General features: G+C 45.8%; 1 protein-coding gene across 5 annotated transcripts in view; it reads left to right on the forward strand.

The window, feature by feature from the left end:
* Nucleotides 1-13,665, forward strand: part of LOC119165182 (venom metalloproteinase antarease TserMP_A) — a 51,370-nt gene continuing 37,705 nt past the window's right edge. For 2 of the 5 annotated variants that reach the window (XM_075870960.1, XM_075870961.1), the window contains exons 1-2: nt 3-848; nt 962-1,204. In XM_075870960.1, coding sequence (XP_075727075.1) covers nt 1,096-1,204 — 109 coding nt within the window. In that variant the 5' untranslated portion in view covers nt 3-848; nt 962-1,095. Of the gene's footprint in view, nt 849-961; nt 1,205-13,665 lie in introns of all 5 variants that reach the window. The other 3 variants (XM_075870958.1, XM_075870956.1, XM_075870959.1) reach the window with 3 other exon arrangements.

Raw genomic sequence — 13,665 nt, forward strand, 5'->3', positions numbered from 1 at the left:
CCCTCTCCCTTTTTCGCTTGACTTCACGCTTTGCTTGGCTCGAGTAGATGCGATGGAAGCAACAAACAACAACAGTACCTTGAACCAGTACTGGGGCACAACCCCAACGTCCTCGTCCCACCACTCGTTCAAGGAAAGGCTACCCCACCCTCACCGCTTTCAGCGTCAACAACAGCAAGCGACGCACAAGACAGGGCCGCGAAGAGACGAGCATATGACGCAGAACGCAAGCGTCTGAAGCGAGCTGTGGATCCTTTTCACTCGGGGAACGAGAAGCAGCTGCGAAACGGCAACGCCAATCTGCAGATTCCGAACTACGTGCACGAAAAGCAGTGGTCAAACGTGAGCAGCGAGCTTTAAGACCAGAGGTACGTGACCGAGAAGCGGCATGAAAACGTCGTACAAAAGAGGCGGCTCTGGAAGCTGCTCGTGAACGAGCTGCAAAAGGGATGGGGTGAGCCGAGCAGTTTGCGCAGCCGGACGCTCGTTTCAAACCTCGACTTCGACGACCACAGCCTCGGACACAGCAGTAAGGTATGCGAACGACTGCGTTTCGACAACGACCTTATTCTGGTCGCGAGCTTCAAGAACAAAGCGAAGCAGACCAACGCCCGACGGGTTCTTTGGAGCACGTTTGGCAACGTCGACTTGAAAGGCGGCGGCGTCAACGACAACGTTAACAGCGACAACGATGACGACGACAGACTGCTGGAGCCTTTCGAGTCGTACTTGGTGTGCTCATCATGTAAGGACTCGTTGGTACGCGGGCACGTACCATCGATGAGCGTGACCTACGGTCTCCGTTACCTGCAGCGACCCGCACACCTACCCGAGATGAACGCTACCCGGTGAGTCCCAAACCATACCCGATTACGCAACATTCCCCCGTGCGAAGATACGGGCAGTTTTTTTGCTTCCCAATAGATGGCACCAGAAGTCGACCTGCTTTCTTTGGCTCCAGGTGGGTGGTGCTGCACGCCACACGTTCATGTGTTTTCTTTCACAAAAAGAACTGACGGCGTACCTGGTGGCCTTGTGACTACCCCTTCACCGCACCTGGAAAGCCGTTTCGCTGAGTGGTGCAACAACCAACGCATGCGACCGAACGGGGAGCACAACACTGACTGGGACGTTGCTTGGCGTTTGGCGACAGTGGCAGTGACGGTAAACACGTCATTTGAGTACGTGCTTGTCATACTTACAGGTTAGTAACCTTTTCCGTGATCTTCGTTACGGATGCGGCCACCATCAGTCTCACACTGCGTTATTTGATCTAGTTAGAGAGTATAGCTAAGGTGTAGTCTGTGTAGACTGCAGCTTCGTGAAAATGTACTTTTTATTGCGCGGTGTTGAGTGTAAGTCGCACTTTGTTGAACGGTCAGGGGTGTTGCAGAAGTTTTGCACTAGTCAGAACGGCACTAGGAAATAGGGAGAAATATGACACCGGCAACGGAGACAATCACAGAAGTAGAACTGTTGTGGTACTTTCAAAATAAAAAGTGAGTTATGTAGGCGTATTCGATCTACTGAAATCAAGCTCGATTGTTTGCTTAGCATTCTAGGAAAGGTTCGTACCATTAAACAATTTATTCAGATGATCCTATACAAACTTGACCAGTTTCAAACGCGTCTACTGACCCAAAGGTATTCAACTAAACAACTGGAAAAAAGCGCGTTTGAATCTTTGAAAAAGTCCGTTTCAAAAATGTGTATGAACTCGGGTTAGACGTTGATAACTTAAGGCGTATCCCTCGCCTGAACACAGTAGTGTATGCTGTATAGTCAAGCACGATTTCAAAGTTATCGCGTGAGCATCGACCAAAAACTGCAGCAGCGCCACGTTCCTGAATGATCTTTCAAGGAGAGGTTGCTATCATGCAAGCTTCACTCACTCTTATAGCTGTTGCTTGAGCTGCGTTCACTGCCGTCTAAGGAAACTGTTTAAACGAAGAATCGAGGAATATTTTTCAGCGCAACGGGTTAGATGCGCACAGAAAGGGATCTAATTCGTTGCGCTGTAAAATATTACATGATGAACATCCACCAACTCGCGATCCTGCCTAAACGAATCAGTGCCAAGCACTTTAACACATCTTTCACAGCAATTTTGTAATGCCCCGAGGAGATAAGAGTGCAAACATGGTCATATGGATCACAACGCATGGAAGGTTCATATTATAGAAAGAAATGTCGAGTTCATCGTAAGGACGATTTTTGTAGCATAAAACAGCCAATGAGAGAGAGGAGAGTGCGCATCCCTGATTTTCTCTGTTTGGAAACGTGCCGCTAAGCCACAGGGATGTTGGCCAGGTCGACGCTCGCTGGATAACCTTCATACCGTGCCAGACTGCAGAAGAAACAGAATACAAAATCACGTTAAACCGAAAAGTTAAACCGAATCACAGACATGATCCTTCAGCCGTACATTAGGATAGAAGATGTCACAGCTGTGTATGTACTTGCGGCGAAACCGGGAAAGACGCGTGGGTTTATCACTCGCGTTAGAATACAGGAACATCAGGACTTGTGGCTCGACATCAAAAAAAAAATTGGCACATCTCACGTAAGGTGGGAATCGATGATATGCGAAACACGAATGAGGAATGTTCATCTGTCACTTTTAAATCAGCACAACGTTACGATGAGGACGTAAATTATGCCGTACATGACTTCCATGTTATGATTATCATGTTCGGACGTGTCACTTACCTTCCTCATTCATTCACGTCACGTAATACCGAATTTGGTACATGTGAAGCTAGCGAAACAGCCGCGAGCGTGCTATGAGCGTAGCATGTAGAAAGGCATATATATCATGGTTAACATGTTGGGTCGTGTCTCTTACATTCGTAATCCATTCACGTCACACAATACCGAATTTGGTGCATGTGAAGCTAGCGAAACGGCTGCTGGTGCGTTATGAGCGTGGTATGTATTACAACCCACGCATGTCATGATTGTTATGTTTGCACCAGTCATACACCTCCGTCATCCATTCACGTCACTTAATACAAGATTCGGTATACGTAAAGCGAGAGCACTATGACCGTAGTCAGTAGTCTTGTTTTACATGACACGCATGTAATGATTATCATGTTTGGACGTGTAGTTTGCCTTCGTCATGCATTCCCGTCACGTAATACCAAATTTGGTATATTTGAAGCTAGCGAAACAGCTGCGAGTGCATCATGAGCGTGGTATGTATTCATGTTCTTACATGACACGCATGCCATGGTTGTTATGGTTACACCAATCATGTACCTTCCTCATGCATTCACGTCACGTAACACAAAATTTAGTATATGTGAAGATAGCTAAACGGTCATGAGCCCACTATGAGCGTAGCAAGTAGTAATGTTTCACATGACACGCAAATGATGATTATCATGTTTGGACGTGTCATTTACCTTCGTCGTCCATTCACGTCACGTAATACCACATTTGGTATATGTAAAGCTTGCTAAACGACCTCGAGTGCACTATGAGCGTGGCCTGTAGTTATGACTTACATGACATGCATGTCATGATTTCCACGTTAGTGTCTGTCAGTTATGTTCGCCCTTAAGTCATGTCATGCCATACCAGTTTTTCACTATGTTAGGAACGAAACCCCCACCAGATCAGCAAGACCATGACACGTAAATCATGATATTCATGACATACATATACTGATGTTTGTTATGACTAGTCACTTATGGTCGTCATGTAGTCATGTTATGCCATACCAATTTTGACGTCGATCTTATTATCTAAAAGATCAGGAGAGCTAAGTCGTAGGTGGCTAGATTGATTGATTGATTGATTGATTGGTTATTGCCCTTTTATGGCAGTGTCGTGCGAATCAAAGCTTTGTGTAAGCCCACTTTGTATGGTAGATATGAAGCGTGGAAACTTGGGCAAGTTAGTAAGACATAACTGAATGTACGAACAGCGTGACTACGATAGTGAAAAAAATAACAGTAAATCCACGGGAATTATAATGAGTGGGGCGACGCGTCTGTCAGTTCATGTGTGCGTGCGTCCGCGATTTGCGCTGGTTACTCGAACGCCCCCTTTTCTGCGGTTGCGGAAAAGTTTTAAAAATGTACAAAAAATTAAGGAGGGCCATCTCAGCCTCGAAATGCGTCAGTTCCCAAAAACTGTGTTGCAGTCCCTTATCTGCACATTGATTCGCATAGGCTGAAAAAAAAATGGGAAACGCGCTGGTATCACTGTTGCATTATGTGCACCGGAAAAGCTATCGAAGCTTTGTAAGTTGGTGAATCATCCAGCTGCAAATGCAATAAGATGTTCTGTGAAACACAGAACGTGCTTTAGTGTCATATATCCTTGTGCTAGTAGTGTCATATATCTTATTCAATTATCCAGATGAAAGATATACACAGGGCAAACCGGAAGGTGCTTGAATGAACGCGTAAGAGTACAATAATAAGGAGCACAGTGCGGTTTAAGGACACCTCGCAATCCACTGCCGAGACTGCGTCTGTGTCAATTGGCAAGTACCACTCGGAGGCCACGCGTGAGATAATTGAAGGCTATCATCACATAAGGAAGTTTGATGGCACATGTGTGAGTTCGTCAGTTGCGCTGTTGCAAAATGTAATTGCGTATCTCGATAATTTTTAAGCACTGTATTTGTTTCTAGCTCTATCCACAAGAGACGAGAGATTTTGCGGGCGCTGTAGCACAGTGCATGGTAGTTAACTGCACCCTTCTACGCATGACCATTGTCTTCGTTTTTTATCTATGTATGCTCACCACTCCGCATAATAAATCATTGTTCAAAGTGGACGCTCTTTTCTATCCTTGCCTCTATAGGTTGCACTGTTCATACATTCAGTTGTGTTATAGTGACGGCTAGTTTCTTTGGCGCGGCTTACGAAATTGCAGCATATTCACTAAATAAATGGTGATGAGCGGGGTGAAGCGTCTATCAATCCATCCGTCCGTCCGTACGTGCGCCCGTCCGTCCATACGTGTGCCCGTCCGTTTATCTGTCTGTCCGTCCATGCATCTAGTGAACACTTCAAGTAAAGCCATCTCGTTTCTTTTTTTTATCAAATATTCATCACATACAAGTACCGCTATCTGGCGGACAATGAAAGAACTAAATGAGAGTATGTACCGTATTCCTGTGGTCAACGCTTTGTTAACACCGAGAGTGTAATAACCACGCCGTGCTACGTTTTTCGTAACATGTGGGCATGCGAATATGTGCCCGAGGGCGGGTATGTGCCACTGCTATGCGGATGTGCGCCACAGATTACGCGCTGCGACAACGGGGGACGCACAGGCCACGCCATAAGGCGCTTTGCCCCTAAAAGCACATGGCCGTGCAGTAAGATGGACACCATTCTCTGTGCACCTTTATTTTTTAGGTGCCTCTGGGGGAGTTGCGCTACTCTTTCACTGAGTATTACAATCTGGTAGGGCTAGAGTGCTTCAACTCCCTCCAAGAGTAGAATCACTCCTACTGTGCTAGGACTTACGTCTCGAAAAAGTTATGTCTAGTACTTTATAAAAGAAGTGAACTGCAGAGATTGCTTGATGCTTGCGTCACATTTGAAGGACGGACATCGACATACACATAACAGTACGCAACACAAGCAACCACACAACAACCGGTATTTATACTCATGATTTCTAGCCCCTCTTTAGTGCGAGCAGCGCTACATTTCTGTTTACGCGTTTTGAAGAGCAAATATACATCTGGCATGTGTAACTATCTGGTGATCATTAGGTTTCTCGGTAGGCACGTCGAGATTTATTCTAAAACTACATGACATACAACGCCGTTTTCAATACTAAATTCTAATTATCAGCTGGTATTCTGTCATATCGGTTCAATGTGGTGAAGCCACATGTGTCCAAGCCTGGGAGTTCTATTAGGCGTGGCAATAGTTATAGCGCTTACAAACACAGTTAGCACGATCACTCAGCAGTGCTGCCCGAAAAATAATCTGCGAACGTTACGATCTGGTGTCCGATCCGACTTGCGATGCCTGCCCCGCCGCGGTGGTCTAGTGGCTAAGGTACTCGGCTGCTGACCCGCAGGTTGCGGAATCGAATCCCGGCTGTAGCGGCTGCATTTCCGATGGAGGCGGAAATGTTGTAGGCCTGTGTGCTCAGATTCGGGTGCATATAAAAAAATTCAGGTGATAGAAATTTCCGGAGCCCTCCACTAGGGCGTCTCTCGTAATCGTATAGTGGTTTTGGGACGTTAAACCCTACATATCAATCAATCAATCAATCAATCAATTAATCAACTTGCGATGTCGTGGTGTGTACTTTTACGTACGCCAGAAAAACAACGCTGGTCGGCAAAACCACAACTCGAACGCATCTCTGGCAGTCCTTATAGTTTTGCTTACCTCGTGTACACATTTAATACAATGACACACTTGCGGATTGCTCAAGCGTCAACCTTCGTGAGCCACCTGCGTCGAGATCGGTCCAAGTAAATGTGACCCGTACAACTCCGAGCGAATGTGTAAGCTTATAGCTTACTGGCCGAGTCCGTCTTACACGCCATCGGCACTTCTGGGTTTATTAACATGATATGCGAGGAGTAAAAATGACTGTACTATCGGCGTCAAATGAAATCCGAACAGCGGAGCGCGTGTTTCATGCGTTAGAAACAGTATAGTGTTGGCCATCTAGCCATCACCATTGACAGGCGTGCACACCCGGTTTGACAGCACTGCCCGATCCAATCCACCTAGAGTGCGTTATCTACATTTCTGCTCTACTTTTCGTATAGTGACAATGGTGAAAATCGTGGGCGTGCCAAGCGCTTGTGATCGTATGACTCGCAATTCCTTGCTTTTACTTCAGCGTCACAGTGCAATCGATATCCTGGCACGATCAAAGAAAAAAGAGATATATAATTGGTTTGCGGTTGATTTTCGAACAACTGTCGTATCTCGTTCGCCAGCGCTGCTTCACCTACACCTTTCTTTCAAAGAACGACCCGAAAAGGCTTCATTTTAACTGCAAATGCCGAGTGTCTCTTCGGAATAGCGCGCGCAAATTGTTTCGCTTTACCAGCACGAAGTAAAACAGCTTGAAATTGCCTTTCAAATACCATACCCGGAACATAAGCAGAAATATTGCACAATAGAGGGATCATGCAGTGCTGACACATCTGATGTGCGGGTCTGTCTGTGCCAATGACTGGTGGACGGCACGCACAATGCCATTGATAAGGCTTGTGCCACGCGCTCCGCTGTTTGCGTTTCATTTGTTGGCGATGGTACAGTAGACCCTTGCCGTCGGTTAACTTGAATGAACCACTGTTTCTTGCGTACGCTGTGCGCACAAATAGCGATGAGCGTCGACGCGACGCGCTTTCAGCCTGCGGTGCAACGCACACGGGCCACCGCCGCCGGACGCGCTCGTCGACACTTCCCCGACTCGTACGTCAAAACAAGGGCTTGGTCGGTCGGCGTCCGTTCATAAAGTACCACGATGAGACACTTTCATGCACATGCAATTTCGGTTTTTAGCTGTCGGCTATGTAGTTCCAGCTATCGCTTTACAGATGCAAGTCAGCACACTCTAACAGGGCCGCGTTACTATAGCATGTCGTCGCTTGCGCACGAAAATACACCTAATTCAATCAACTACGCGCCTACTTATCCTGCTTTACAGTCGATATTAAACTTAGACGCACGTCAACCAGCACAAAGAGCGAGTAACGGTGGTTGCACTCGGCAGTAAATCATCTGCCCCAGGTTACTTTCTCGGTGATTTTTGTATATTTTCTTTTCTGTCTTGTGAACTTTGAAAGATACTTGACGTCTTGTCATTAGTGACATGACATGCGTAGACGCCAGTAGTTTTCATGTCATGAAGACGCAAGGTTTAGTTAGGAACGAAAATCGCGTATGTGTTCAAGCTACAACACGTGAAGCGGACGGCGTGTTTTCTTATAATTATAGTTTTTTTGCCACACAGTGGGCGTGGCACAACATGGTGTAGTGGCATAGAGTGCCCGCGTCGTAGTAGGAAGGTGGCAAGTTCGAACCCCGGTACAATATCTGCTGAAATTTTCTTACTTACGTAGCAATTTGTTTGTGTGGTAAACTAACTTTTGGCCACGCTTTAGATGTTGCCGCTGTTTCTTTCTTCGGAGGTGCTGGTGTTGGTGCTTCGGGAACTAAACGTTCATGATCACACGAACATGCTTTTGTTATCGCTGAAAGTTATATTACTTGACGCATTAAACTTACATCTGGGGCGTCTACGGTCAGAGGCGTATGGTTACGAGACAGTTATATTGCTATCCGGCGTCAGTAACCTGCAAGCGCTAGGCCAGCAAGTGCCGAAAGCCAGATCCCATTTGCGGCTCATCGGCACGAGAGTTTCACATATTGGGAACTCCACTTGAGTAGCAGAGAGTTCGCAGTCTCTTTTACTCAGCATTCAACGAAAGAGTATGTTCTGCGGTCAACTATGCCCTACTCCCCCATGGAGTTAAAGAACTCTAAGGAGAGTAACACATTCCCTCTGCTCTTGCAGTAGCCCCTCAAATTCTGCGAGTTCAATCAATATATTGAGAAGATATAATCGGGGTTGACAAACATTTTGATGAGAGTGACAGAAGTAATAATGATAAATTTTTGTATGCGTGCTGGAGGATGCCATTCTGTGAGTTTAATCAATATGATAGGAAGATACAATAGGGGTTGACAAACATTTTGATAAGAGTGACAGAAGTAATAATGATAATGTTATGTCCTTTCAAATATCCGTGCTGAAGGATGCCAAGAAAAGTGTCTTATACTCTCTCCTATATCTTGACGCACGAGGCTATGAAATGTTGCATCTCAAATTACACCTAACAAGCTTGCCCTTTTACGTTGTTTTACAAAGGTTCAAATTGAAAAGCTAACTGGATTGCCGTAATTTAGACACGTTCTTACATTAGCTGGCGTTCCACACGCCAACAGCTGTGATCATACGTCTTAAATTTCTCATTGTCACAACCTGCAAGCGAGCACTTGTGACTGCCAACAATGCATCAGGCGAGAGTGTCTGGGTACGAAATAAATGCCGCGAAACGCGCCATAAAAATTATGGCATCACCGACACTTTTATACACGTTTCATTAAAAGGGCATTGCTGAGTCTTAATGAATGCACGCAGCGTCTGGACATTTTTTTCGTTGTAATTAACATATGATTACATGAATCTTTGGAGCGTCGCCTAACAGTGAAACTTTGGACCATCATCACATTTAACGAATGTGGCACCCATCGATCGCGATCAAGAAGGCATGTTTAAACTTTATTCGTTACTTTACCATTATGATGTGCGTATATTTTTATGTAGCGGATATTTTTGCGGGAGGCTAGCCGTACTCACTCCAATACTTGCGGCATTGAATAGCTGAGGGCCACTAGACTGCCACTGAATTTCCCTGCCGCGGTGGTCTAGTGGCCAAGGTACTCGGCTGCTGACCCGCAGGTCACGGTATCGAATCCCGGCTGCGGCGGCTGTATTTCCGATGGAGGCGGAAACGTTGTAGGCCCGTGTGCTCAGATGTGGATGCACGTTAAAGAACCCCAGGTGGTCGAAATTTCCCGAGCCGTCCACTACGGCGTCTCTCGTAATCATATGGTGGTGTTGGGGCGTTAAATCCCGCATATTGATCAGACTGCCACTGAATTTTTTGTTTTGTAGGCTGCAAATAGCTATTTCACTCTATACACTCGTCTTTGCTATGCATCAATAATAACGCCATTTCGTACCTATAATATTGCATATAATGATGCCGTAATGTGAAGTAGCATATATTCGAATATTGGTCGAATGAGTTTTTGGACATACCATTTTAAGCAGAGCAACTTAACAGGATAACGTAAAGGAACAGACACAGAACGTGACTTAACCAGTGAATCTGTTATGGTGAAAACCGTAGATGCCTCTTTAAATGAAACATTGACGCAAATAAAAAAACCGTCTGATGCAAAAAAAATAGAATGACGTGATTACGCTGCCATATATGACGTTATCCTCACGTCACATATAGCACGAAAAATGCCACGTAACCATGGCGTCACCAACTGTGGCACGATTTCATCTGACGTGACCCCACATGATGCCATTGTAGCACGCTCCTGTCGGTGGCGAACAAAAAGCAGAGACCGTGAAACCTCAAGAACTATCTTATGCATCGGCTGGTATGCTCCGTCTTAGGCAAATGCAATTAAAAGGCATCTTGTAGGGTTTTTTTTTTTAATAGATCGACAGACTTCTACACCAAGAATGTACGTAGACGCACAGTCATAAAAACTTGACTTACTGATTGATGTTGGGTAGTGTTAGTCGCATTTTTTGGTATACCTAAAATACTTCAATCAATTGATGAGTCAATGTTTCGGAAAAAAGCACATAGTTCTAGGTGGTATAACATAAAACCTGCCTTCTGAAATCGTGATTCAACTTCGCCACCATCGCACTGAAAGAGTAAACTCTGTTAAGAACCATTCAGTGTGTTCGCTGAAGAGAAAGAGCATCCGAAATACAGAAGTTCTCACAGATTTACAAAAACAATTCATAAGTACGCCGATGCTTTTCGTATGGTATCTTGGGGGGGGGGGGGTCTTAGCACAGTTATACATCCCTAAATATTTATTCAAGGTCGCAGAACATTCACCAAATCACTGTACGATAAAATTGACAGCAGAGTTTGCCATGAGAACTTAAGTTGTCTTTATTACATGACGTTTTATGTGTAGTTCAGTGGTCTGAAGCCCGCGGACCGTTCTAGACCCCATCGCTTCACAAGGAATCGGGTTCTGTGACTTGGCTAAATAGTACTCGTAGTATAATCTCGCCTATTGCAAATATTTTTCCCGTGTAATGAGTTATAGAGACGAAAAAGATCTGAAGCATTTTTTTGCGAGGCACCCCATGTGGTCCACGAGTGTTGAAGATTGGGCGAGTTGGTTCGTCGTACTTGAACTGGTATAGCGCATTACGGGGAAGAAGAAACGGCCGAGCAGACCAACACAAGAGGACAGAGCGCTAACTTTCGACTGAGCTTTAATGTCAAACTGCATCAAATGTGTAGACCGGCGCAAGCATACAAAACCACCCTAACGCAACGACAAGATAACGCACAACATCACACCGTCACATATCACAGATTCATGTGGTCACTATTGGTTGAAATGTAATCGTTTAACAAAAGCTCTTCATAATCGGCATCAGCGTTTTAGTCATTCATAAAGTCAATATCGTTATAATTTTTGAAACATGACGTCAAATCTCCTTCAGAAATGGCTCTTGTGTGGTATATCGAAAAGACGTGTTTGAAATGACAACCTTGGATGAGATTTTCTTCAAATCTTATGTGAGATATTGCTCAGCTGAAGATGCTGGGGTACGACACTTGAGGGAGGTAATCAGGAAGACAGGGCCACCAGTGAATGACCAAGTGAATTGATACCGGGGATATCAGCGACGATGCCATGGGTGCCAGAGACGCGCACGATGACGAAGAGAACGCAGAGTGCTCTCCGTTTACCAAGCGGAAACCGACCCCGAAAGTAAACCTCGAGCAGCTCCATCTCGAACGGGTAAGTCGACCTCATTTTGCTTTCTCGATCAGGTCGCTTAATAAGGTTCGTGTACATGATATACCGAAACAGGCTGTAATGGCAGCACTAGAGATGATGGATAAAAGTTGGGAACTAGCAGACTTGGCAGTCTTCCGATGCGATTCTGCAGCAAACTGTATAAAAGTTAGTGAGGGATAAAGGACACGTGGAACGGCTTACAGCGCTGGCACGGCTGACTGAGAAAATGTGCGGCCGGGTTCGTACATATTAATTGCGCATCGAAAGAGTTCTGACACAGAGGACAGGTAGCAGTCGGGGGGTTATCAAGGTGCGTCCCGATCACACTATCGACTACATCATGTACCACTTAAGGAGTGAAACGGCCACTATCTTTCACGCATGCCGACTTGGAAAGACTAACATGCTGCTGCTAACGTTTAATGCGGTATCACCCACAACGAGGCTCGTATTCGACTATGAGATCACAAGGGTGTACGAGTACAAACCGAAGATCATAGCCTGCTATAACTGCCACGGTTTGGGACACATTGCCAAGCACTGCCCTTTCGACGAAGTTTGTAAACGGTGTGGATGAAAACACCTTAGCAATAGGGAATGCGATGAAGAGCTAGTCTGCGTTGCCTGTCAGAAGCAGGGCCACATATCACTGAATTCAGCCTGTCCAAGTCGGGAACCGGAAGAATTTCAGAATTTCAGGCATAGCGCAGAGGTGCCACAGAAGGCAGTCAGCTCGTCTGAAAAAGTCCAAGCAGGCATTTCCAAGCAACCTGTATTACTAGATGAACATGAGAAACAAATAACAGCTAAAAAAGGAAAATCAACAAGTGATAAATATGCTGCAAGAATTGCTCGAACGGCTAGCTCCACAGCAGTGAGATATACAACCCCAAACGCCATTTCAGGAAGGTGCTCAACCTATACCAACTGCTAAACCACAACGCGGTCAGTCGAAAAGACGCACTGGGTGTTCTTCGAGGGAGGAAGTAACGGCTGATTGTTAAATGCCCCCATACACCGGAGCTGTGCCGTTCCAGCAGAGTAAGACACCGCCAGCGTCCCAGCCCATTGCTGCTCGAGACTCAGAACACGCACAAATGTTCAGCATCGTGCGACAAGAACCATACAATGAGACTCAGCGTTCGGAAAAGAATCTCCGGGAGGAATTCCAGGCTGTCACTGACGCTATACAAGCGCAGATGGAAGCATTATTCACGGAAATCCACAGAATTCTGCAGACTTGAGAGAAGGAACCTAAACGGCGTAAGCCGGCAAAATAATGTGGCTGCACGACCTATAGTCACTCACTGGAATTGTCGCAGCTAGGCGCAGAATGGTTCTACACTAAGGCAGCAAATTAAGCAACTCAAACCTCTTGCCGTACTGCTACAGGAGACAAGAGGCCCATGCAGAGTTCAAGGTTACCGAACCTTTCAACGTGCTACCGTACTACATCAGGGCAAAGAAAATCAACAAGCGCAAGACCACGCCACTCTTTTAGTTAGACAAGGCTGTACTGCTACCGAGATCCAAATTCCCCACTTAAGGAATGAATTCAGAGAGGTGATGGCCGTTGGGCTAAACCCGCTGGGGCATCGCCCAATGGTTGCAGTTTCTGCGTACTACAGGTCTATCACAAGCAAGGATTGGAACGACCACTTTGAATGACTTCGTGAGGTACAGGCGCTGGCAGGAAGCCTTCCTATCCTATAGTGGGAGGTGATTTCAACGCCAAACATCGAACATGGGGCTACGCAAACGATGATCAAAGAGGGCGTGTACTACACGAGGCATTAGAAATGTCGCCTTTGGATGTATGCAACTTACCGAGATCGCCAACCCGTATAGGGCTACACGGGAAGCAACAAGACACGACGCCCTATTTAACGCTAGCCTCTGCCGGGCTCGTGTGGCAGTAGGTGGCGTCTCTCGTAATCATATGGTGGTTTTGGGACGTTAAACCCCACATATCAATCATTCATCGTGTGGCAGTAGGCGGTTAAATCGACAACATAGGAAAGCGACTATATACCAATTGTTACCACGCTCAATCGCAAAAAAAGGTTACAAAGAGAAGAGA

This window comes from Rhipicephalus microplus, chromosome 8 (genome assembly GCF_043290135.1).
Source record: "Rhipicephalus microplus isolate Deutch F79 chromosome 8, USDA_Rmic, whole genome shotgun sequence".
In the NCBI taxonomy this organism is placed as follows: domain Eukaryota; kingdom Metazoa; phylum Arthropoda; class Arachnida; order Ixodida; family Ixodidae; genus Rhipicephalus; species Rhipicephalus microplus.